Source organism: Gobius niger, assembly GCF_951799975.1.
Source record: "Gobius niger genome assembly, chromosome: 10".
In the NCBI taxonomy this organism is placed as follows: domain Eukaryota; kingdom Metazoa; phylum Chordata; class Actinopteri; order Gobiiformes; family Gobiidae; genus Gobius; species Gobius niger.
In genome coordinates, this window is record NC_136861.1 from 29,905,062 (window position 1) to 29,931,165 (window position 26,104).

At 40.7% G+C, this 26,104-nt stretch overlaps 1 protein-coding gene across 1 annotated transcript; it reads left to right on the forward strand.

Annotated features, from left to right (window-relative positions):
* Positions 1–2,396: 2,396 nt before the first annotated feature.
* Positions 2,397–24,524, forward strand: sec14l1 (SEC14-like lipid binding 1). Its single transcript, XM_079565088.1, has 16 exons — positions 2,397–2,556; positions 3,000–3,085; positions 9,382–9,531; positions 10,798–10,929; positions 11,044–11,172; positions 14,864–15,068; positions 16,370–16,479; positions 16,700–16,889; positions 17,284–17,372; positions 18,757–18,827; positions 18,974–19,145; positions 20,551–20,685; positions 20,761–20,895; positions 21,686–21,937; positions 22,116–22,294; positions 24,107–24,524. Exons 2-16 carry the CDS (start codon positions 3,023–3,025, stop codon positions 24,210–24,212), a joined length of 2,118 nt encoding a protein of 705 aa, XP_079421214.1. The 5' UTR covers positions 2,397–2,556; positions 3,000–3,022; the 3' UTR covers positions 24,213–24,524.
* The last annotated feature ends 1,580 nt before the right edge of the window (positions 24,525–26,104 follow it).

The following is a 26,104-nucleotide window of genomic DNA, read 5'->3' on the forward strand; positions in this document are numbered from 1 at the left end:
AGGGCTTTTCAGATGTGGGGGAAAATGAGCGAAGGGTCTTGGGAAATTAACACATTTAGTAGAAAAGTAAAGAGTCGATAATTATGAACTTTTTAAAAATATGTTCAGGGCCAGTTATTCAGACCAAAACAGTTCAATAGTCGGGTAAAGGAAGCACATACAATGGGAAAATCTAACTGGTAAGTTTATCCAATATCTGGATATGTTGCCCAGTGTTTCTGATGCAATAGCAACTTGTTAGGACTTTGGAAATCCGTTTGCGTGACAGAGCGCACGGACAAAGACCAGACGGGTATATATTAACTCGTCTAAGGTTAGGTAAGAACATATCTCAGTATGTAAAATGGTGGCCTATTCCTTTAAGGCACAGTTGCTGTATACACGTAGGCCCCAAGTCCTTCTATTCACCCAACAATTCATTCATTTATTCATCAACATATTCCTTTGAAAACAGTTGCGACCATGGAATAAGTGTTGATTATTTCAAAACCCTGTATTAAAGCAATACTAAGTAACTTGTTTACCTTAATAAATCCTCTCTGTAGTCCCTCTGGGGGTAATACAAGGGTCAATGGGATGATTGGAGGGTCTTTCATCTCCCCCGGTGTCTCTGGACAGAAAACCACAATTGCAACTTCACTGCCACCGGACTGGAGCAACCGATACACACTAAAAGAATCACGAAGAAGAAGCTAACAGGCGAACGTGCAAAGCTAGCGCCACTTTAAACAGTATTTACAGCCAAGTATGAGTGAAAAAAAATATTTCCATTGTGTAATTGGATGCACGATATCCCTCTCGCTCTTCGCCTTTCCTGTCAGCGTAGTATTTACTCTCACGGACAATTAATAAGTAAAAAAAATCGCAACTTGCTACGACACCTGCAGTTGCGCTTATGGCCTCTAGGGGCAAGAGTTACTTATTACTGCTTTAACCTGTTAAGTCAAATGTATATGTAAATGTATATGTTTTTTTCTCGCATACTTGGGAGTGGAAGTCGTGACGTCACACTTCACAAACGTATAGCGATGTCAAATTTAGGCTTATATTGGAGAATAAGAAAAAAAAAAACAATTACAGTCAATGATCAAATCATTCTGTGTAGGGATGCACCGATACCACTTTTTCTAAGACCGATACGAGTACGAGTACTTTGATTTAAGTACTCGCCGACACCGAATACCGAAACGAGTACAAGGCATTTTCTTCAACATTCTTACTTTTGTCACAGCAGATTGGTTTGTAATTAGTTCATTTACTCATTTACATTTCCTTAAGTAAAGTAGGCGACACATTTAAGAGCAGTTATTAGAATTGTGCTGATGCCATTAATTTATTTTCATTCAATATAATTTAAAAAATGTATTGCACTGTCCATCATAGACAGAAAAGCCCATGTCCAAAAGCTCCTCAATGCCTGAGCTTTATTCATTTTGTATTTGTATTTAACAATAGTATTGAGATGTTACTTAAATGGTCTCTTTTCGTCTTTACTTCAGCTCCGTGTGGATTTTCTCGTGTGTTTTGTAGCAACTTATCGAGTAGCTACAGTGTTTTCATTGTTCTGCTGCAGCTCATTTTCGCTCAATATAAACATGCTGTATGTCTTTAATTTGGATTTTCTGAGGACTTTTTACAGGACAGATGAATGAACCCCTGGGCATAAAACGGCGTCAGAATGGCCAAAACTGCGCTAGCCGCGAGTTAGCAACGTTAGCCTGTATGTTGTAAACACTGCAGACGCTGCAGCACTAACAACATTTAGCTCTGGTTAAATCCAGCACAGACTCTGATTTAGAAAGCGCAGTCTGTAATAAAGTCAGCTCTATGTGGATTATTGTATTTACACTAAAGAATTCTCCAGTTTGTTGCTTCTTCTCCCCTCAGCTGAGAGCTGCGCCTCGTAGGTGCGCTGGCCGCACGTCAAATGGTATCGGTTTCTGGTATCGGGACCTCATGAATGAGTACGAGTATGAGTACAAGCATGTGGTATCGGCCGGATACCCGATACTGGCATCGGTATTGGTGCATCCCTAATTCTTTGTACACAAATGTACATTTTGTGACAGAAACCCTGCTTTGATTGTATTGCTAAAAGAATTGGAATCTCAAAAGGATTCTTTAAAACTATATAACTCCAAGAAGGCAATGGCTTTATAACACAATGACGGCTCTGTCTTTTAACCTTATTGCATCTTGGTGTTATTGGCTTTCTCATAATGCAACACCTTTTTCATAGAATGTCACTCATCGTGTTTTCTCGTAAGTTCCGTTGTGACAGTACAGCCCATGGTACAGCCTGTCCCTTCGCTGACCAATGCTGCTGACTCTGTTCCTCCGAGTCCCAGGCGCTTCCTGTTTATCTCCAGCGCGGGGGCGGAGCTTCGACGCCCCCTCTTCCTCCTGCGGCGCTCGTACGTCTATGTGCTAGCGCTACACTTGATCATTTTAGCTCTGTCCCGTGATCTTCCCCCGCTGCATGTAACACCGGAGACCGTCATGGATACTTTGGCACTTTGAGGGCCATAATTCTGTCATCGGGGATTCACAACTCACGTAAGTCAACTTTTTACGGCCGTAGTTTCCTGCTAAAAGGCCCCGAGGCGTCGCGTTTCGAGTGGAGTTTCTTTACCCTGAAGCTGCTATTTTAGGCTAGTTAGTCCGAAACGCGCACATTAACTGCACTTTTCTATAATATTTGCATAATCGAGGCTCCATTCTCAGTTGAATTGCGCTTCTTACGAACTCCAAGAGCTAGTAAGACCTGTTGAACGCATCTTGCAATATGCACAAAGTGACGATAAAGTTACATAAGTATCCAGGCTGTGCGAGTTCAATGCACTTTTAAAGACCAGCCGCATGCAGAGGGCGTCCCTGATCACGAGAAGACACAAATCAAACAATGAAACATGCAAACAGTTAAATTATGGCGATCTGTCATTGAAAGTGTGCAAATGAGTGGAATTATCTTGTGATGGGCTGTTGTTTTATTTCTTCAGAGACTCCTGCTCGAGCCTTCAACATGGTTCAGGAATATCAGTCCCCCGTGAGGGTGTACAAGTACCCCTTTGAGTTGATCATGGCGGTAAGTTTTTTTTTTTTTCTTCTTTTTTAAATCGTTCACTCTGTTTTGTAGCACATTTTTATTCACAAACAAAGTGCAGCAATGGTTTATATAAGAGCAATAAAAACAAATGGTTATCTATTCGGCAATTAACAAACCATAAAAAACGCCGTTATTCAGAGCAGGATCATTTGCAAACGTTTTTTGTAATAGTTAAGAGGTTAATATCCCAGTCTTTTTTCCCCCAAATGTTAATGTCCCTGATGTCGACAAAACAAACCGGTAAAAACAATAATGAGATAGTAAATAAGAGCCCACGCTTTTGCAGAGAATGAAAGCCGGTTTTGCTCGTTCATCTAATTTGGTTGGTGTTGTTCGTGTGAAAAAGTTTGCATGAGAAAGAATCTTCCGCATTTGTTGTGCTGTGCTGAGGAGGAGGGATACAAGTGAACTCTAGTGTGGTTTACTGGGGCCCCTGATGTCAGGGACAGCTGTTCAGCCGCTGCTGCTGACATAACACTGTGATAAGCAGCGTGCGCTCTGTACTGTATGGTACGTTTCGTTGTTTACTTTTTTCAAACTCAGTACTGCCTATAACTTGAACCTCTGTTACACATTAAGCCACCTGTTGATGCAATGTCATCGGGGCAAGTTAAAGGTCGTCTGAACTGCATCGAGCTCAAAGTGTTTCTTCTGGACACCCCGCCAAATATCTTCAAAATATTTAACAGTCACATTCTTGAATTTGGAGATTCTAGAGTTGAAATAGTAAAGCTTTTCACTTGTAGCATCTGGAAAATCGCTATGTAAGAAATTGCTTTATCTTGAAGATTGAGTTAAAGGTCCTATACCGGATTTCTTTACGTTAGGGGAAAGGAATGTGTTTCGTCCTCCTTCAGTATATTGTAAATTACTTGTATCAATTATATGAACTCTAGGAAGCTAGCAAGCAGTTTAATTTACTCCCTCCCTCCTTCTTTCATTTCTGTAAACTTAAAGAAATCCGGTCCAGGGCCTTTAACCTCTTGACTCCCACCTGAACCGAGCACATTTTCTCCAGTTCGTTTACCCAAATCGTAAAGCTTCTTGAAAACAGCAAAATGGAGATGAAAAGGCAACAACAAAGTGACAAAAAAGTGCCAGACAAGTAACAGGAAACACGACTAAAGAGTGATGAAAAAGCCACAAAAGAGTGACTGAAAAAGTGTGACCAAAAAGACCAAAAAAGAAACGAAAAAAGCAACAAAAAAGAACATAACAAAAAACTATGAAAACATGACAAATTGGAAATCCAGTTTGAGTTCATGGGGCACATTTCAACAGCTTAGCCCCCACATTTTCTTCTGTTCGGCTTAACCCAAATCTATACGTTTCTTGACTGGACCTTACAGGCTCTAAACCAGAGTTACCCCTCATTTGAAAGCTGAGATCAACAAAGCAGATCTTTTTCATTGTGTTGTCGTCACTTTTTCAAAAACGTTTTTTCCATTGCACTTTGACACTTTTTTGTTGCTCTTTTGTGGCTTTTTGGTTGCATTCTTGTCACATTTTTTGTTGCCAGGTTTTATAGTGCCCACAATTCAAGCGTCTTAACCCTCAATAACACTGGGAAGGGCAATGTTTTGGAAAGGAATCTCGGCTTTTAATTAGTGTTTACGGATCAACAAATGTGCCATGTTTTTCTCGCTGCTTGTAAGTCCGTTAAACTGAAAACCATCAGGCCTGTGTTTCTGCGCATCGCCGCCTTTTATGTTACTGTTTTTGGGAAAGTGAAAATGTTGAACTTTGCACCAGTAATTATCGAGAAATTCCCCGTGTAATATGTCGTATATTCTCACCATAGAAATCTTCCTTCAAATCAGTTTTGAACTCTGGACTCTTAAGAATGTTTCCGAGAGAAGTAACACATCTTTAGTTCTGAGAAGCGGCGCGCTCAAAGAGAATGTGTCTCGAGCCCAACACAAAGGGAGAAAGAGAAAATCCAATCCACTTCTATCTCTCTCTCTCGCTGCTGCTGAAAACAATTACTGCAGTTAATGGTCCTAATCAGCAGCCAGGATATTAGCCCTGCATGTCTAACTAGTGGCTTCTTTGTCACTCTGCCACTCATCTCGGCCACAAAGTCGTTAGTGTTCGGCTGGAGGATAATCTGTTTTTCGAAGTGTGTGTTTAGTCGCCGAGTGACTAATCGCCAAGAAAATTGCATTGTTTGTTGTTGTGACAGGACTGCTCTATCGGAAAACCTTTTAATGCGGAGTGTGGCCGTGATAACAGCCAGTACGGAATTATCTGAGTAGGAGCAAAACAAATTAAGAAGAAGGCTTGATTATATATGCCTAATCTTCACAATAGCGTGGGCCGTGAAGGGACATTTTTTGACAATATCTCCGCGTAAGTAGAACCTACAGACTTCATATTTTCAAGCCTTGGACTACACAATATTTTGAAGGTCTTCAATGGAGGTTCTTGAGTCATCTTCTGTCCTCTGTAGTTGAAGAGTAGAACGTTTCGCCTCTCATTCAGGGAGAGACTAAACCTCCCAGTGGTCTATTTGTCGTCTGTGGGCTGAGCTTAAACTTTAGTGTTGCTGACGAAGCCGTTTGGCGGCGAAACGTGTTTCACTTCAACTACAGAGTACAGAAGATAACTCAAGAACCTTCATTGAAGATAGACAACTCCTGTACGACTGAGAGCATACACAAGGATTTTTTAAAATATCTAATTCCGTGCCTGATTTATTGACGACAATTCAACTTTTACAGATTAATTAGTGTTTATTTCCACTAATAAAAAGCTCATTTTAAAACTAGACTTTAAAACTTCAAAAACATCCATCCATCCATCCATCCATGTATCCATGTATCCATGTATCCATTTATCTATTTATCTATTTATCTATTTATCTATTTATCTATTTATCTATTTATCTATTTATTTATTTATTTATTTATTTTCTTCCACTTGTCCGTTGCCGGGTCGTGGGGGCAGCAGTTGGAGCTGCCCAAATCACATTGCACCAGCCCCTTATGGCTCCTCTTTCAGGTGGTGGGTCCACAGAAGGAACGGCCTCATGGTTCTAACCGGGCCTGTTGGTCTCTCATAAGAGGCTTCTAAACCGCTCTTTGTCTGACCCGTCACCTAGGACCTGTTTGCCCTGGGAGACCCTACCAGGGGCACGAAGCCCCCGACAACAGAGCTCCCAGGATCATTTGGGCTCTCAAACCCCTCCACCACGTTAAAGTGGCGGTTCCAGGAGGGTAACTTCAAAACAAGATATTCCAAATCCCCTTTCTAACTGATATGTCACAAACATAAAATCATACATTTCAACCTGGCTTGATCTATTGTTTGGATTTCGTCGGCAGAATTATTGGACATTTTGGGCATTTCTAGGCACAAAGGGCCCTTTTTTAGTATGAAAATATAAAGTTAACTTAAGTTATACTTTGTTCATCTCTGTAGAGAAATGACTTCTCTGCATTTGACCCATCCTCAATGCCGCTGGGTGACCTGTAGGAGGCGCTCGTGGACCCATCTCCATGATGTGGAGCCAGGCTTGTGGTCAGAAACACCTGGCTGGAATTAACCTATTGCACATGTTTTAACACTAACCTAACCATGGGGACAACACCTTCGAGCTGTGAGGCACGAGCACTAACCGCTTCTCCACCGTGCTGATTTCCTAAAATAAATTTCAGTGAATTTATATCTTTAAATTCACCTGTAGTCTCACCTGAAAACAGTGTCATGTTTTTAATAAGGAAAATGAATAGCTAGCACTCCCCTTTAAAGCTATTTTAAAACTTGATAATGTTGCCCGTTCTGTTGCTATTTTATCGAAAATCCCTAGAAAGCCCAAATCCCCCAAATCCCTCAAATAGTGTCGAGCCATGTTTGACAGTCCGTCTCTCCCGACAGTTGTAATATGAAGCGTCCCGTGCTGTCAGTGCTTTTTCCCGGTGAGCTCCAGCAGTTGTTGATCGCCACGGTGATGTTTGACGGCGGCTCATCTCGCCTCCTGCCATCTGTTTCTACGGCAGCTGCAAACTCCATTTTCACCACTCCCACGCTTCAGGCACAGTGGATCCAACACTATCAAGTCCTGTATTTTTTTTTTTGCATATCCCGGTGCGCCGTGGCAACAGAACGATCGGTATTGGCAGGTGGCATCTGTGAATTTGTCCTGCGCAAACACAGTCATGTGATGCTGGCAGTAAAAACACTTAATGATTTGATGAAGCACAATTGTGTAATCGCTGGTGAGATGGGAGCTGACTCTCAACAAAAAGTCAATGACCTATAGAAACATAAACGCCAGGTGGAATTCTTTCATTGACATCTATTTATTTTGTTTGTTTGTTTGTTTTTTGAAAATTGCTCTAGCTTAGTCCAAGTTTAAAGGTGGACTATGCTACATTTTATGTAAATAAGAGGGGCCGTATTAATATGTGTTTGAACTTTCAGTGTTTTTTGGGGGGGTTTCACTGCTGATTGAACAGTATCCATGGTTACGTATACATTCCGTTCCAAAAACCTAAAACTAAAATCTAATAATAATAATAATGCATCGGTTTTATACTATTCGGAGGCGAGACAACCAGTCTGCGCCATCGGCCCCTCTGACCACCAACCACTCACTCACTACATTCGCTAGATTTCCTGGTGTTCCCAAACGGTCTCCCATCCAAGTACCGACCAGGCCCTTCCCTGCGTAGCTCCCAAGGGGCAAAGCAAATCGGGCAGAGCCACTGGGATGGAAAGTGAAGGCACCAAGCTAACCATTCATACAGCCACTGGGTCACTGAAATACGCACTAATATATAAGCACTATGCATAAAAAGTTGCATAGTGCTCCTTTTGAATAAGATATCAAAATCCCCATCTAAAAATAAATAGATGAACACAATATTGTGTCATCTATAAACTGAACGAATCATTTATGTCCTAAACCCAATATTTGCCCGTTTTTTGTTTCCTTTTTTCTTTCTTTTTCTTTTTTTTTTACCACATCATGACAAAATAGTAATTCTCGTGGTCAGCCTTTGGAAGAAGAAAGTTGTACTCCTTTTTGTTCCATACTGTTACAGACTTAAAGGAATAGGCCACCGTTTTTACATACTAAGATATGTTCTTACCTCACTTTAGAAGTGTTAATATATCCCCGTCTGGTCTTTGTCCGTGCGCTCTGTCAGGCAAACGGAGCACATACGCAGCCTCTCCCACATGTCACATAGCTCCAAAAAAGCTCACGATAGAAGCTACCAAGCTCTTCCACGTGTTCCCTATTTAAATAAAGTTACGTGACGTGTTTTCATGCGAAGTATATTTACACAGAAATGTAACATGTTGATTTTATAAGCAGATAAAAAGGGGGACTATATTGTGAGGCGTAATGATACGAGGAGCACAGCGTCCGCGTAGTAACTCCTAAAGACTTCCCCCGCTCACTTCCGTCAATAACCTTTAGGAATTACTGCGCGGACGTTTTACTCCTCGTATCATTACGCCTCACAATATAGTCCCCCTTTATATCTGCTTATAAAATCAACATGTTACATTTCTGTGTAAATATACTTTGCATGAAAACACCTCACGTAACTTTATTTAAATAGGGAACACGTGGAAGAGCTTGGTAGCTTCTATCGTGAGCTTTTTCGGAGCTATGTGACATGTGGGAGAGGCTGCGTATGTGCTCCGTTTGCGTGACAGAGCGCGCGGACAAAGACCAGAGGGGGATATATTAACTCGACTAAAGTGAGGTAAGAACATATTTTAGTATGTAAAAACGGTGGCCAATTCCTTTAACACATAATAAGTAAAGTTGACCTTTGACAACACCAGCACATTTCCCGGGTTTAGTTCAAAATCCTACTATGATGGAAGACTCATCACATTGTCCCCTACCTTCATCCAATCATCACTTCATCGCCAGCCGCACCTCCGCTTCAGCCTATCAGTGCCTCGTTCTCTTGCCGGCTGTGCTGCAACCCACCTCCGCCCCATCACTGCCTCTGCCCGCCGTTCATTCTCCCGTCGCTCAGCCTCCCACACCACTGCCACAAAGCTTTCTAGTTTCTACTTTTGTTTCTGTCCATGTCTCTCCGGGTTGAATTACAATATTTTCTATTGGGTGGAAAGAATTGACTCAAATCCTCCTAAATACGTTCTCAGTGTGAATTCTATGGGCCAAATTTGTATCTGAAAAACCATATTAAATCTGTTTTCCAAGTGTTTAGTAGTTTGTTTTTTGTATGAAATTGATTTGCAATGAACACTGAAGATAATTTGACCCGTGTGTGTAATGTTATTGTTTGTAGGCTTATGTCCGGAGGTTCCCCAAATGTCCCCTGATCCCGGTGTTGGTTGACTGTCAAGTTCTGAGTGAGAACCAAAACGAGGACGGGTCTGTGCTGGTCACCGAGAGACGCTGCACCATCGACATCGAAATCCCTAGACTCCTGAAAAGGGTAAGGGAAAAACAAAGGGTGTAGTGCGCCTATTCTGTCCAAAATATGAAACTGAAAACAATAATGGCGCAACAAAAGCGCTTGAGGTAAGGACAGTGCTTACTGGTCACATGGGGAACAGCAGAAAATTCAAAGACTACTGGAAACATGTTTTAGATAAGGAAACAACATTGCAACATGGTAAAAAAAAAAAGCCTTTTCCTCCTCCAATAACATCTTAGTTTTAGTTTAAAATTAAAGTCCAAAATCAAAGCAGCAAAATACACACGCAGACTTTACAAAGTGAGGTTTTCTTCACACTAACAATCTCTCCACTTTAGTAGCTCCTACAGACTCCAAACTTTCTAATCTTGTACTTAACAATCTTTTGTGGTTTGAAGTTTTTGTTCATGTTTAGTATTTAATTACTGGCCGGATTTTATTGAGCTTTGAACTGCAAAAAAACAAAGAAAACAGACATTTGAATGAATACATTTAAACTTGGCTCGATAAATTATTTAGATTTCATTGCTGAAATTTTTATGCATAAAACGCCTTATTTTTACTTGAAAATATAAAATGACAGAAAACTTGCAATATGTTTTTTCTTCATATTTATGTCAGCAATCTACAGCTAAAGTTTCTAATTGAACTCTCTGAAATGTATGTTTTCCCTTAATTTCTTCATAATCTCTTGAGATATGGATGTTGCTTTAGCTCATATGATAATAATAATTGCAAATCCCTTTTAATAAAAAAAATTTAATAATATTTTTTATTATTTTTGCATTAAAGACAAACAAACAATTACCCGGGGATCTCGGCAAAATAAAAAAAAAATAATACAAAAAAGAATTGAAAAAAAGGAAAGTAAATAAATGAATACATATACATGAATACACATACAATAGGGCTGCAATTAATGATCATCTTGTAATCGATCAATCTATCGATCGTTTTCACAATTGGACTAATCGCTTGGCTGTGAATGGTCCTACAACAAATACAACTTTTCCAAAGTTGTATTTTTTTTTTCTTCAATTTTTTCAATTTTTTTAAATTATTAATATTATTTTTTTCCAAAATGTTTTCTTTATTTCTTCTTCTATTTTTTTTTAATTTATTTATTTTAAATGTATTTATTTATTTCCTCACATGTAGCTCAAGTGGCACCGCTTGAGAGCGTGCCTATGGAGTAAGCTAAAGGAAAATAATTGCGTATCCCTTACATGAAACGGTCTTCTTGTCCTGAATGCGTTGCGTTGAAAGTTGACGGTCGTCTTCCAGATTGCCGGATTGGACTATCTGTACTTCGTCCAGAAAAACACGCTCAACCACAGAGAGAGGACGCTGGACATCGAGGTCCACAATGAGACTTTCTCCAGCAGAGTCATCGTCCGGGAGCACTGCAGGTACACGGTGAGTCACTAAATCAGTTTATTATCTTTGACCAACTGTTTTGTATTGTTCAACATACAGAACGATTAGGATAAATGGTGAGACTTGCCTTTATTGTTGTTGCGATTGCATCAGGTTCATCCCGACAATGACAACTGGACGTGCTATGAACAAAAGGCCACCATGGATATCAAGTCCTTCTTTGGATTCGAGAGCACCGCAGAGAAAGTTGTCGGGAAGCAGTACGCGAGTAACATTAAAAAGGTTTGTGCTTTTCATTCTAAAGGACAATGAAAATGAAGTTTAGTGAGCGCTTGGGAAATTATTACAATGGATCAAGATGTGTTTTTTTTGGGTAAATGTGCTTTGGGTTCAATGACGCAGCAAAAATCTCCATACTTTCCCAGAGCCTGTGCTGTGCTTTCCTTACTATTATTCATGCAGCCTTGGGGCCTGATTTACTCAGCGTTTGCTCACTGAAGTGGTTTAAAAAGAAGGCGCAGGTGAGATTTGTGTCCCTCATAAACGCTAAGAGGCTGCAGAGCGACCACATTTACATATCAGACTTGCGCTACTAATAAAATAAACAGTGTCTAATGATAAATCAGGGGCAGCGCGCTCTAAATCGAGTTGCTGAGTTGCTCCTTCTTTTAGCACGTGATGGTTCACACAGGTGATTAGCGAAGTCCTCGTGTCAGAAAAGATGGTCGTCTTTTAGGGGGAGCGGGTGGAGAAAAGTAGCAAGATGAGAGTGCGTTGCGAGGTTTCGAACATGCAACGCTTGTAGCAAAAGACAAGACACTATCTTACTGAGCTAAAGCTTCTACTATTTGTCCCCTGGTTTTGATCAAATTTACTAATTTGAGTATCTGATATCAACCAACTATATTATACCAAGAGACTTTCTTAAAGAGGGGGTATTATGCTTTTTTCAGCCACATAGCACCAGTCTATAGCACACTACAATGATGACGAAACCTTCTGTTGGTCTGTCAATGCAGTAAATTAGAATAACTGCCTTGTATAAAATTGCTCTTTCAAAATGGCGGTAGCGAATGACTTGAAATAGGCCTCTGTCTCTTTAAGAACCTCTGACCCTTTGCGACACGCCCCCTCCACACGCTGTCTGTGGCATCATCACAACACTACGCTCGTTTTCTCCACGGTATTGAAACTACGATCGGTGCATTTTAATTTTTATTGTTGGAAAGGAGCTACTGTTTATCACTTTGTGAACAATGGCCACACAGGATATTATTTGGAGACGAACCTTCCACACCAGACGCTTGGAACGGGCTCTTGCCTGAAAAATAACTGCTGTTTGGAGGCTATCTCTTTGCATCTGCCATGCCCTATGGATCTCTAACTATACCCCCATGGACGACACCAGGATCTGCAGGAGCCCATACGATTCAAAAGACGGACATTATCTGTGCAAGTGGACAATGGTTTTTCGAGGTTACCCGTTAGCTTGTTATAATCGACTACAGCTCATTGTTGATGAAAAGTCTGTAATAAACCACAAATGTGTAAAGCCAGGCTCATTGTGTGATCATCGTAAAGGCTGCTTCGAGTAGTTGCCTGCTTTATTGACGTTATTTGTGCATAATATGCTGCCTGTTTTCAATGAATGTTGTGAAGGTGAAGGTTGTTAGCTTGTCGCGGCTAATAGTGCCTTAGCTCCGGGAGAAACCACTTGGCTACGACTCACTGTAGATGAAATGTGAGCAATAAACTACAAAATCAACAAGCCCGGCTCAGTGTGTGATCATCATAAAGGCTGCTTCAAGCAGTTGCCTGTTTTAGTGACGTTTTTAGTGCATAATATGCTGCTTGTATTCAGTGTATTTTCCCGTTAGCTTATCGCGGCTAGCTTGTTAGCTCCGGGAGAAAGCCACTCGTCTATGACCCATTGTAGATGAAATGTGAGCAATAAACTTCCAAATCAACAAGCCAGGCTCCGTGTGTGATCATTGTTAAAGGAATAGGCCACCGTTTTTACATACTAAGATATGTTCTTACCTCACTTTAGACGTGTTAATATATCCCCGTCTGGTCTTTGTCCGTGCGCTCTGCCAGGCAAACGGAGCACATACGCAGCCTCTCCCACATGTCACATAGCTCCAAAAAAGCTCACGATAGAAGCTACCAAGCTCTTCCACGTGTTCCCTATTTAAATAAAGTTACGTGAAGTGTTTTCATGCGAAGTATATTTACACAGAAATGTAACATGTCGATTTTATAAGCAAATAAAAAGGGGGACTATATTGTGAGGCGTAATGATACGAGGAGCACAGCGTCCGCGCAGTAACTCCTAAAGACTTCCCCCCGCTCACTTCCGTCAATAACCTTTAGGAGTTACTGCGCGGACGTTTTACTCCTCGTATCATTACGCCTCACAATATAGTCCCCCTTTTTATCTGCTTATAAAATCGACATGCTACATTTCTGTGTAAATATACTTCGCATGAAAACACTTCACGTAACTTTATTTAAATAGGGAACACGTGGAAGAGCTTGGTAGCTTCTATCGTGAGCTTTTTCGGAGCTATGTGACATGTGGGAGAGGCTGCGTATGTGCTCCGTTTGCGTGACAGAGCGCACGGACAAAGACCAGACGGGGATATAATAACTCGACTAAAGTGAGGTAAGAACATATCTTAGTATATAAAAACGGTGGCCTATTCCTTTAAACGGTTCTTTATGTGTGTGGTGGTTTTATTGACTTTGCGTGTGCATATTTCTCGTTTTCACGTGATGACTCGAGGTTTAGCTTAGCATTAGCTTTCTCCGGAGGCTCTGTGCATCATCAAGGCCCAGCGCAGAACCAGACACTGAAATAAGTGTTCTTGTCACCGGTTTTAATCCTGGGTGTTTAGGTAACAGAAACACTGATGTGTGTCTTTGTAAGTCTGCTGTGGCTCCGGTTCACAACACATGAAGCTAATCCTCCATGATGACTCTGTTTACATCTTAGGGCTAGACACTGTGGGGAGGGGGTTCTGCTGAGGAGCAGTGGTTGGTTACTCGGCTGGTGACGAAAGGTCGGAGGCGTATCCTGGAGGTCGAGGGCGTTTCCTGAAGGAATCAGGCGTTTTATCCCTAAAATGGCTGCCATCAGAGTTTTTACAGATTACTCGAAAATACGTGAATGTGCCCAGGCAACACTTCAGGCATGGTTTTAATGAGGGAATGACTTAATAACATGATGTAAAGCTTGAAAAAGTCGATTTTGCATAATACCCCCCCTTTAAAAATGTCTTTCTCTGAGTGAAAAAGTGAGTCAATGAGATCAATAAAGTATTTTCTTGTCATGATGTAACAGATGAATTGTCAATTATATCTATTAATAAACTAATGGAAAAACATTTAACAAGGATCACTGGATTTTTGACACTATTCTTGGGACAGGCATTACATTAACAGCTCACATGAAGTGATCTGATCAACTTTTCATAAACTAAAATATAAACACTTGGCCCGCTCCAGCAGTGGCCGATTTGATTTAATAGGCCACTTTAGACATTTCTATCATAGTTTCTGACCCAGCCTTTATTAGTTGCCGTTAGCATTAGCATGCTCCTGCTAGCTTTAGCATGTTGTTGCTAGCTGCGGCATTTTGCGCGGCGATCAAAAATACATTTGTGAGCATGTACAGCATGCCCATATTCACTCAAATTTAGTTGGTGAAAGTTGTGTTTTTAAAGCGGTGAGAGCCAAAACTGGTATCGGTTCAGTAATGGATATTTGTGGGGGCTCCGATATCCGATACCGGTATCCCTAGTCTCACGCCAAGCTTTAATCAAAACCTGAGACCCATGTTTATGTTTGAGACCTTAAAATAATGTATTTATTGTAATAGTTTCAAAACTTCAATTGTATTTAATGGTGTGTTTTCTGACATAAAGCTGTCTGTCATGTCTCATTAATAACACTTCTGTTGCCCGGGGAACAGGGTAAAGAGATAATCGAGTACTATCTCAAAGAGATGGAGGAGGAGGGGATCACGTTCATCCCCCGCTGGACGCCCCCTTCCCTGTCACCCCGCGCCAGTGCCAGGCTGCAGCTACCCACCGCCTCCACAGCCAGAGCCATCCCAGCGAACAGCCCCAGAGAGGCGCCGCTGCCCGGGCCCACCGAGCTCGCCGGCTCCCCTGACGGTCTGTATTCCAGCCATGAGCGCAAAATTAAGCCAACGCAGCGACTGAAGCGTGCGTTCTCCTTTCACTCGTCTCAGTCTGACTTTACAGCAAGCACCGCCCTGTGGTCCTACATTTTTTTTCGGAACCAGTACTTAAACAATAATTTTTCCGATGCCTATACTGAAATATTTGAAGAAATTGCGGCATAAAAAATGGGGAGACAATGGGGCAAAAATAGGGGACAAATTGGGGGAAAAATGGGGGAAAATGGGAAAAAACATAAGTCATACTAAATTTGCAAAAAATAGGGGAAAACAAGAATTTTGGGGGGGCAAAAATAAGAAAAAAATGTGTAAGAAAATTGAAAAAAAAAAATGAAAAAATGGGTGAAAAAATCATTTATTTGAGCTGAAACAGCCAAGTGACTTCCTTTAATGCTGTCCCTGGACCACAGCATCAAAACTTGGATCTACAGATTTCGGTTCCTGCTTGCTATGCTTTTTTTTTTTATGCCACTAGTACTTAAACTTTCGATACTAGACTGGTATCGTTTAGCAGTGCCCAGCCCCAGGCTTACATCTGCTGCGTGTGCATTCAGATCACTTTTTTTTCACGTTTTTAAAACTGCGCTTATTTCTTTTCTTACTCCCCCAGAGTCTCTTTGGTTAAAACCGCTATGAAATGCAATGAAAAGTGTGATTTTGATGTAAAATCATAAGAGCAGAACCCCCTCCCTGCAACATGTCTTCAACTTTTGGAAAAATGGCCTTTCAGCCCACAACAATCACAAAAATTGCCTGTGAAGTCCTGGAGGGACTGATTAGTTTGGCCTTAAAGGCTCCAGTTTTCTCTCAAATGTTAATGCTCCTGGATGTGCTAATAAATGTGCACTTTGGACTGAATCCTGAAAAGCCGCTAATAGATATTTTCCCCAGTAGCCCTAATTAAAACCCTTAATACTCGCTCGAATTTCTTAATTCAATAAAGCTGTTCAAAGCTCGAGAATCAGCCACGGGAAAAAGGGATAAAAAACAACAGCTCAAAATGTGAACTACTAAACCCTTACAAGAAGCACAAGCATTTCAGAAAGTGTTTTTAGAGGGTTTTTACAGGGTTTGCAGGTTTTATACAAAATATGAAGGTACAGAAGATTAGATATTTTGTTGTTGGCAAGGATCACCATAATACCCATATAATTGCAACCTTAGCAATTCACAGATAGTTTCTAGTTTTAAAGCGGTTTTATTTCTCTATACCGTACCCTGTATGGAGAAGCTGTTGTCTAATCCTGTGTATGTGTATCTATGCATGACTTACAGACAAGTTGGATGCGGACTACATCAGACGTTACCTTGGTGATTTAACACCTCTGCAGGAGAGCTGCCTCATACGACTGCGTCAGTGGCTCCAGGAGAGCCACAAGGGAAAGGTCACAAACTACTCACTTCTGATTTTCGTTATCTTCATAGTTGTCATGTTACGTGGCTGGTGGGGTGTTGGGCCATTTGTTTTTAGTTGGTGTGTTAATTAAAGCAGTACTTTTTTTTTACAATAACTCAAGTAATGTTATGTAGAAATCTCAACATGTTTTATTGATTTACTCTGAGTCTCCTGCTGAACTCCACGCTCTGACTCGCACCCTCCTCCAGATCCCCAAGGACCAGCACGTGCTCCGTTTCCTGCGGGCCCGAGACTTCAGCCTGGACAAGGCCCGGGAGTTCCTGTGCCAGTCGCTGACCTGGAGGAAGCAGCACCAGCTGGACTTCCTGCTGGACACCTGGGAGCGGCCCCAGCTGCTCCACGACTATTACACGGGAGGCTGGCACCACCACGACAAAGGTACGCTGCAAGAAAGTACAACTGTTTTTCTCTGATAAACTTTACAAATGGGGCGTTTAAACTGACTTTTGTAAACCGCTCTTCAAGATGCTGACTGAATATTGATCTGTCATTTCAAATTGGCCTGGAGCGCTCTCTGCAGGCAGTAGAGGGCACAACACATGATAAAATACTGAATACAAGCTTTCACTTCCAGCTAATGGCAAATTTATGGCACCATGATGAATGCACTCTGAGCTCAGAACTGGTGCGATTCTGGATTATGGGATTTTTATGTCACAACTTGATGCAACAAAAGCCTGGAAATGCAGATCTGAGCGATTCAGCTCAGCAGAAGAAGAAACAACCAAAGTCTCCTTGTATACTTATTGTGCTGTTGTTTTTTATTGTTAAGATGGCCGTCCCCTGTATGTCTTGCGTCTGGGCCAAATGGACACAAAGGGACTGGTGCGAGCTTTGGGAGAGGAGGTGTTGCTTAAACAGGTAAAGAGTTTTTAAACTGAATTACTAAATGGTACCGGACACTTTCTTAGACACTAGTATTTACCGTATAACTTCAGCTACAAGCTTACTGGTCTTGTTTTTTGACATTTTAAACTATGATCCTGGGTTAATTACCTTCACCTTCAAACCGCTCAGCAGGCTGATCCTTCTGCTAGGTACTATTACTCACCAAACATGCATACCTCTGGAGATTGGTTCCTTGGGTGCAGCGCGGCGGTCACCCACTATTCCTAACAGTTCACCTCATTAAGTTTTTCCCACTACCGTATTTTCCGGTCTATAAGTCGCTCCGGGGTATAAGTCTCACCAACCTTGGCAACTTCCTGATTCTGGAGGCGTAACTGTACCATTGAATAGTCTCTCCGGGCATCATGTTGTTCAAGCTCTCATTTGTGAACTCGTTCCTCTGGCTGTGGTTATCAAGCTTTTAGCCCACGATTAGTTTTTTTTGGTTTTCTTCATTGCAGTGAGAGTAACCTTCGCTTTTCGCCAGTCCCTCACAAGTTTCTCGCTCACTCCACACTTTCTTTCTTCTGCTCGTTTACGTTTTTTTTTTTTTAATTTTCAGTGGTAGAGGAGTAGCACATTCTCGTACACATGCCTAGAGCGCCCTCTGGCTGCTGTCAGTATGAAAATAACAAACATGTAAAATTATATACTTTGATATATACAGTGGGGAAAAAAGTATTTGGCCAAAATCCAATAGAATGTCTATGTGAAACTGACCAAATACTTTTTTTCCCCACTGTATATATTTATAAGTCGCACCCCCAGCCAGACTATGCAAAACAGTGCGACTTATAGTACTTGCTTTTGACTTCAAATGGGGGATTGTTTTTGTTCCTATTTTTACAGTCCAATCGACATTAGCAGTCTTTGAAATAACTACATTTAATGTCACCTGTGTCTCGGGCTGGGAACCTAAAAAAAACAAAAAAAAAACAATAACAATATTTTTTTTTACTTTGATGCTAAAATGTTTGTCATAGAACCAGAAAACGGTAATAATGCTCATTTATTCCATAAAATATATATTTTTTCTTTTCAATTTGTATAATTTCTATAAGCTGAAACAACCAAGCAACTTCTTTTTAATGCCTACAGCAGCCAAACTCAGATATATATTTTGTTGTAGTACCTGCTTTTTTGATATCATAAACTTTTTTTTTTTAAATGGTTCCCGGCCCTACTTGTGTCCTTCTTCTCTGTTTTTTAATTGAAATGCGTATTTGCCTTAATGTTTATTTTTTGTATTAAATTGAGCTAGTGTTTCATCATAGCGTGTCCAGTAAGTGTACAAATGATTGCTACATTTGGCCCACTTCTGTTCTTATCAGTTTGTTTTTTTCTGATTCTGTCTTAGGTACTGTCTCTCAATGAAGAGGGACTGAGGCGCTGTGAAGAGAACACCAGAGTTTTTGGGCGGCCCATTAGGTTTGCATTTTTTATGTTGTTGCTGACCTGAATTTAAAGTCGGTAAATTATTGATAATGTGGACTGCTCTCGACGTGTACAGTCATTGTGTTCTCATTTCTATTCTCTTTCACAGAGAATAATAAATCCATTATGTTTTTTTGCAGTTGCTGGACTTGCCTGGTGGATCTTGAAGGGTTAAACATGCGTCACCTGTGGAGGCCCGGCATCAAGGCCCTGCTCAGAATTATTGAGGTGGTGGAGGCCAACTACCCCGAGACCTTGGGCCGACTGCTGATCGTCAGGGCGCCCCGAGTTTTTCCTGTTCTCTGGACACTGGTCAGCATGGGGAAATTACTAACTCTCTATTTCTTTTTTACCACATGTTTAGTATAGTATTTTTGTTATTTCAATTCAACATCATTTACCTGTCAAATAAGAACTCACTCTCATAAGTGATTAAAGCCGCTGTATCAGATTTTTTACGGCGCTCGATCCAATATTTTTAATGATCAAAAACCCAGATGTAGCTTTGTTAGCGAGCTAGGACATGTTAGCATTTCAGCTTTGCTCCCTGAAAGTTGTAAAACGTGCTGACAAACTCATCTCGATGAAGAATTATTCTGATAAGAATGTGTTACGTTGTGGTTTAAAGGCCCTGTATCTATTTTTTCAATCTGTTTTTCTGTTGTTGTCATTTTTAAAGTTTCAGTCATCTCAACTTATTCCAAACTTTCCAAATGCATTCCTAACACCCTGATTCTTCAGTAGAATGAGTTCATAGACATGTTTCAGGGAGAAGACTAAGCCGGTTTGCCTAATGTTTACAATGTTAGCTTCCAACAGGCTAATTGTTTTTAGCATTGTTGCTACTTAGATGTTTACAATCGCTGATAATAGAACTCAATGGTCTCACACTCCAGTCACGTGTCTGAGGCCTGATGTAGAATATCCCATTTATTTTTAGAATAGTTTTTTTTTTTTTTAATTAAAATATCAAGAGTTAAAAGCACGACGCCGGCTAATCAGCTTTATGCTAACTATCGACCGTTGCGCAGATATTATACAAGAAAGAAAACACTGAATACTTGAAAATAGGGTGAAACGATTTTATAACCTTTCAGTTTATATAGTTTAGACAAATCTAAACTAAAACAAAACATTGTGTGTTGATTGATTAGATGTTTTGAAAAAACTATGCTAAAAATAAATGGGACCCAGACATGTGACCGGATGTGGGCGGGACTGTTGAACTCTATACACTGCAGAAAATGTCTTTGAACACAATATTGTGCTGAATGTATTCTATCATTACAACTATATACAAAAAAATATGTGCAGTCCCTTTAAGCTTGTGAAAAACTGGGCACAGATTCTTTAAAATCAGAAGAAATACATAGTCAAATAATTCAGATCTTGTAAGTCTCAATACTTAGACTACAGATATTTATGTACGATGTTCATTTTTGTGAATTTGAAAGACACTTTTTGCAATATAGACACTAAAATGTAAACCTCAGCCCTGTGGGAGATTTTATGATGACTACAGCAATAAACAGTAGCTGAGATAAGCGTTTAGAGACGATCAATTTAAAAACTCATTTGAGAGCACCTCGGAGATTGAACGCAATAATAAAAGCAATCGTTGGTGGTATACACGTAGCGACGACTGTGTTAGCGCCTTTCTAATTAAAACTTTGTCTATAAATATGAAGCATTTGTATTGTTTTCTAAATGCTGTTAGGTGAGTCCCCTGATTGACGACAATACGCGCAAGAAGTTTCTTGTCTACGCTGGAAACGACTACCAGGGGGCCGGCGGCCTCGTGGATTACATCAGCAAGGAGGTCATTCCTGACTTTTTGGGCGGAGACTGCATGGTAAGGCTTGAGATTTGATATTCTGCATAATTTTACATGAGGATTTATAATTTGGATTAAATATTTTGTCTTCAGTGTGACATTCCTGAAGGGGGAATGGTGCCCAAATCGTTGTACAGGACGGCAGAGGAGCTGGAGAGTGAGGAGTACCGGCTTCTGACGGATTCAATTTACAAGAGCGCGTCTATCTTCAAAGGAGCGCCTTATGAGGTACAGCATCATATCATACTGTGTGATGTGCATGCCTCTGTTTTGTGAGGGATAAGGCTGCCCCCAGCTGGAGAAAAGCGACATTACAGGTTCCTTTATTCTGCAGTCAAGTCAAGTCCTCAGAAACAAATGATTTACTTCAAAAACAGTGTTTAACCTCTTAACCCCCGCCTGAACCGAGCCCATTTTCTTCAGTTTGGCTTTACCCAAATCTAAAAGCTACTTGAAAAAAGTGTCAAAATAGGGCTAAAAAATAGACAAAAACGAGGATGAAAATGCAACAAAACAGTGTCAAGAACGCAACAGCTCCATTTAGATGAGCTCTGTTGGACTTAGCTTTCAAATGAAATGAAGCGTTACACTGGCCTATAGCATGTGACTTTATGGATTTGGGTAAAGCTGAACTGTAGAAAATGCACTCGGTTAAGGCGGGGGTTAAGAGGTTCATCATTTCTTCTATATTTCAAATGTAAAATACATGGAGCAAATAAACAGCCAATTATTGGAAGATTATTTGTGTCACTTGTATCACTTTTTGGATTTGAAATATTAAAGTGAAAATGTAGCGATGGAAAATATGAAATTTTACGCTGACCTTATATAAAAATATATTATTATGTAAATAATATATTTAAAGGTGCATTATGGAGCTTTTTATGTGGAATATTTTTATATTTAAATACAAAACTATAGCAAATCCTCATGATTCTGATATTTCTGACCTAAACCTACTCTCTGCTTCCATATTGTGCGTCATATTCCTGACCCGTCGCTCCCTCTCCTCCTCCAGATGCTGATCGAGATCTCTGAAGCCTCCTCCGTCATCACGTGGGACTTCGACGTGTCCAAAGGCGACGTCATCTTCAACATCTACCACTCCAAACGTGCCCCTCAGCCTCAGAAGAGAGACACCCTCGGGGCCCACGGCATCGCCTCCCTGGGGGCCCCGAACGCCGCGCTCATAGACCGGAGCTGGCTCCTGGGCAAAGACTACAGCATGGTGGAGAAAGCCCTCATCTGCCGAGAGGGAGAGAGTGTGCAGGTAATGGAAATGGCCTTTGCTGAGAAAGTTTTTTTTTTTTTTTTTACAGCGTTGGTTTGTTTACTTTGTTCCACAGCGAGGCCAAAACATTTACAGTGTGATGCCAATGATGTTTGCTTGAAAGGTCTGTGTGATGCTTCAAAGTCCTTCATCCTCGTTCCGTTTCGTCCCCACCCAGGGCTCTCATGTCACGCGGTGGCCCGGCTTCTACATCCTGCAGTGGCGCTTCCACAGCTCCGCGGCCTGCACTGCCTCCAGTCTGCCGCGGGTGGACGATGTGCTGGCCTCTCTGCAAGTCTCCACTCACAAGTGCAAAATCATGTACTACACCGAGGTGCTGGCCTCCCATGACTTCAGGTTAGTTCTTTGATTTTTTTATGAAATTAAAAATAGAGTTTTGTCTTTCTCTTTTTCTTAAATGGGGGGTATTATGCAGGGTTTCCGTGGGGCATTAACCTCTTAACCGAGCGCATTGTCTCCAGTTCGACTTAAAATAAAGCTTCTTGACTGGAGAGCAACAGTGTAATGCCATTTGAAAGAAAACTGATTATAACTTTCTTGTTGCATTGTTGGCGCCATTTTGTCTCATTTTTTGTCACTTTTTGTGGCATTAAAATATAGTGTTTGTGTTAAAAATGGCATAAACTTTGACTTCTTGGCTTCTTCCTGTGTAAACTCTGTTATGTGCTATTTATCATGTTACAAAAATGTTTCTGAAAAACATACCTGGAGTGATGTTTCGACCCACCCATGCATCTTTGAGTAATTTTCAAATCTTCCAAGAAGGCGGGCAGTGGGAGGGGCTTATGGTGAGGCCACTTGAAAATGAGGAAGTGAATATGAATATTTAGTTTCATCAGGCTGTTTGGGCATCTCTGCTGAGACTGCTGCCCCCGCGACCCGGCCCTGGATAAAGCGGAAGAAAATGGATGGATGGATGGATGGATGGATGGATGGATGGATGGATGGATGGATGGATGGATGGATGGATGGAGTTTCATCAGGCTCATTAAGTTGCCTTCAGTACGAAATGTGCAGTATCAGTATTGCATTTTGTAACCAACAAAGTATGAGATGGTGACAAAGATGTGTTTGAGGTTGTTACCAAATATCTGCAAAAAGCATAATGCCCCCTTTTCAAAGGATTGGGTTTTATTAGGCCCTACACTTGAGCTTTTCACTACAAACAATGAAGGAGGGAGCCAGTAATTGAAATTATTAGCTGTGGTCCAAACTCAACTTGTAACTACAGATGGAAATACGCATAGCAGAGCTACAGTAAATCAAAGCCAAATTTTAATTCAACTGCACATTGTCCTTCAACTAAATAAAATAAACTAATTCCTAACTTTCCTAACACATTTGTAGCTTCACAATTCACAGTTTCTGAGCACATTTCACCGCTTTCTCACTTTCTCAGAAATGCTACCCAGCCTGCAGTTTCATGAAACTGATTTTTTTGTTTTGTTTAATTAGATGCACAGTATTATTTCCACAAATGTCTGAGTTTACAATACACTAAAGGAGGACAAAATACAGTTTGTTCCACCACTGGAAAGAAATCCGGCATAAGTCTTTAACCTTATTCACACATGTCCAGTTTGGTGAGAACATCTGCTAAACACACATAAATAAACGTTCCACCTTTAAGACATCAAAACCAGGAAGTGCCCACCTTTTGTACTCTTCACTTCAGTATGCACCCAGCACTGTTGACAAAATACAAATCTAAAAGCTTCTCCACTGGAGCTGACAGCCTTGATGCCATTGTGTAACGCTTTTTCATCTCTTTTTTGTCGCCTGTTTTGACACTTTTTTGTAAGAAGCTTTTAGATTTGGTTAAAGTCGAACTGAAGAATACATGCTCGGTTCAGGTGGGGGTTAAGAGGTTGAAATACTATTTATGTAAACTAAAATACTACAAAAAATATTATTAGTTCCTTAAAAAAAAAATAATTCCCAGACCCCCCTGCTTAGTCCATGGCGAACTTCACAATTTGGGGCCCCATCCTTGATTAGAACAAGAAAAGGTCATAAAACATGAAAAGGTGCCTGAATGCAAACCAAAATAGAAACACAGCATAATATCTCCCCCTTGTCATCATCTATTTAAAAACCCACCTTCTCCTTGTGTTTCTTATATTTGACCTTCTCTGTCTCTCGTTCCAGGGGCTCCATGACAAGCCTGGCGTCCAGTCACAGCGGCTTCTCCCAGCTCAGCGGTACCACCACCTCCTCGGGCCAATCACAGGCCAGTTCCACCATCTCCAGGTAACATCCACCCGGCGGGTCGCCACCACGCTCCCAATGACTTTGAGACATCTGGACCAAGCTGTGCCTTCTCTCCTCTGGAAAAGGACGGGGGGAAAACATGCTAATGAGACCTTTAATAGACCTAATGTTGTTCTACTTGACTTGAAACTAATGATATTTTTGTTGTGTATGTACTGTACATCATCAATGTAATATAGATCATTTTATACACCAGTAAAACATTTGTATGTCCTCGCGTGACGTTTTTGTCTTTGTCCACAAGATGTCAGTGTTCTCTTTGCAGAAAGAGCTGCTCATTGAAACGCTCTTATTCCATGGGTGCTTTTTTTTATTTTATTTCTAAAAATAAATGTCTTTCTACGTCTTCTTCTCTTCTTCACTTCTATAGTTTTATTTTTATTATTTTGAGAAACTAGCAAATAAGGGCAGGATGAACTATTGTGATTTTTGGAGATCATTATATCACCAAAAATAATCGCTGCATTTGTAATTTGCGAATTGTAACATTTCAAATCCTGTAACCTTACCCTATAACATTTTAAAGAGAGACAACGTTGTAGAAAATTGAGAAATGTTTTCCCTGATCATTATTTGGGAGTGACTACATTCACAAGCCTGCAAGATTATAGTGATAATGTGTAAGTTTAATGTCCTACAAATTTAAAAGGTATAACTGACCACCTGGGTCTGCAATTTGACGTAACGCAAGTCATAATAAATCATTTTATCTTATTCTAAAGTCCCAACTTTTTGTGCCGTCACTTTGACCAACGAGACGAGCTCTTCCTGTGAACCAGACTGTCGGGTCCAATCAGGACAGAAGGGGGAGGGAACTTGATGGTTAACTTATGCTCATTTTGTAAACTAGGAGTGGCTTTTAGGTCCAATGAGGAGGGGAGGGGGAGGAGTTGATCGCTTTTGAAATCTCTCTCCTCATTTTGCAATCTTGCATAAAATCACTTTAATCTTGTGGCTGAACATCCTTTCATCTGACCAACACAAAGCACATCATTTTGAAAATTGTCACTACTCTTGGACACCTTTTATGAGACTATAACCTCTTAACCCCCACTTTAACCGAGCACATTTTCTCCAGTTCGTTTTGAAAAAAGCATCAAAAGGGCAACGAAAACGAGGATAAAAACGCATCAAACAAATGTTTTTTTTTAATTCATAAAAGCAACAAGAGTGACAAAAACATGACCAAAAAAAGCGATGATTGCATGACGAAAAATGCAATAAAAAAGCGACAAAGGTGTGACAAAAATGTGACAAAGTTGTAACAATAAAGTGACAAAAAAAAGCAATGAAAAAAAAGTGGCAAAAAGTGGCAATGCAAGGAAAAACATCCATTTCTTTCAGTTTCATTGGACTGAAGGCTCATTCATACTTCACAAGACGCAAGAACTTCTTGTTCTTGCACCCTGAGCTGCAGAACAAAATATAGTCACTTTTGCCTTGTCGCCATGGAACTGTCGTCAGTTACAAAATGTTTCCACGGCTACGAGGCAAAAGTGACTTCATTTTGTTTTGCAGCTCAGGGTGCAAGAACAAGAAGTTCTTCTAAAAACAAGAAGTTCTTGCACCCTGGTGAAGTATGAATGAGCCTTTAGCTTGCTTTTAGACTTGGGTAAAGCTGAACTGGAGAAAATACACTCGGTTAACTGAACACTGACAGTTTTTGTTTCATGTGGATAGGTCCAGTCACCACAGTAGCTGCACCAACTCACTTCTAAGTCTCTTTAGAATGTTGTGATGCCATGTGAACACACCAAACTGAGCGACAAATAAATGAATAACATCACAGACCTCGCCACCCCATAGATACAGACGGCATCTCTGGAATCGCACATATATGGTCATTTTTGAAAACAGTTAAGGGGGAAAACAATT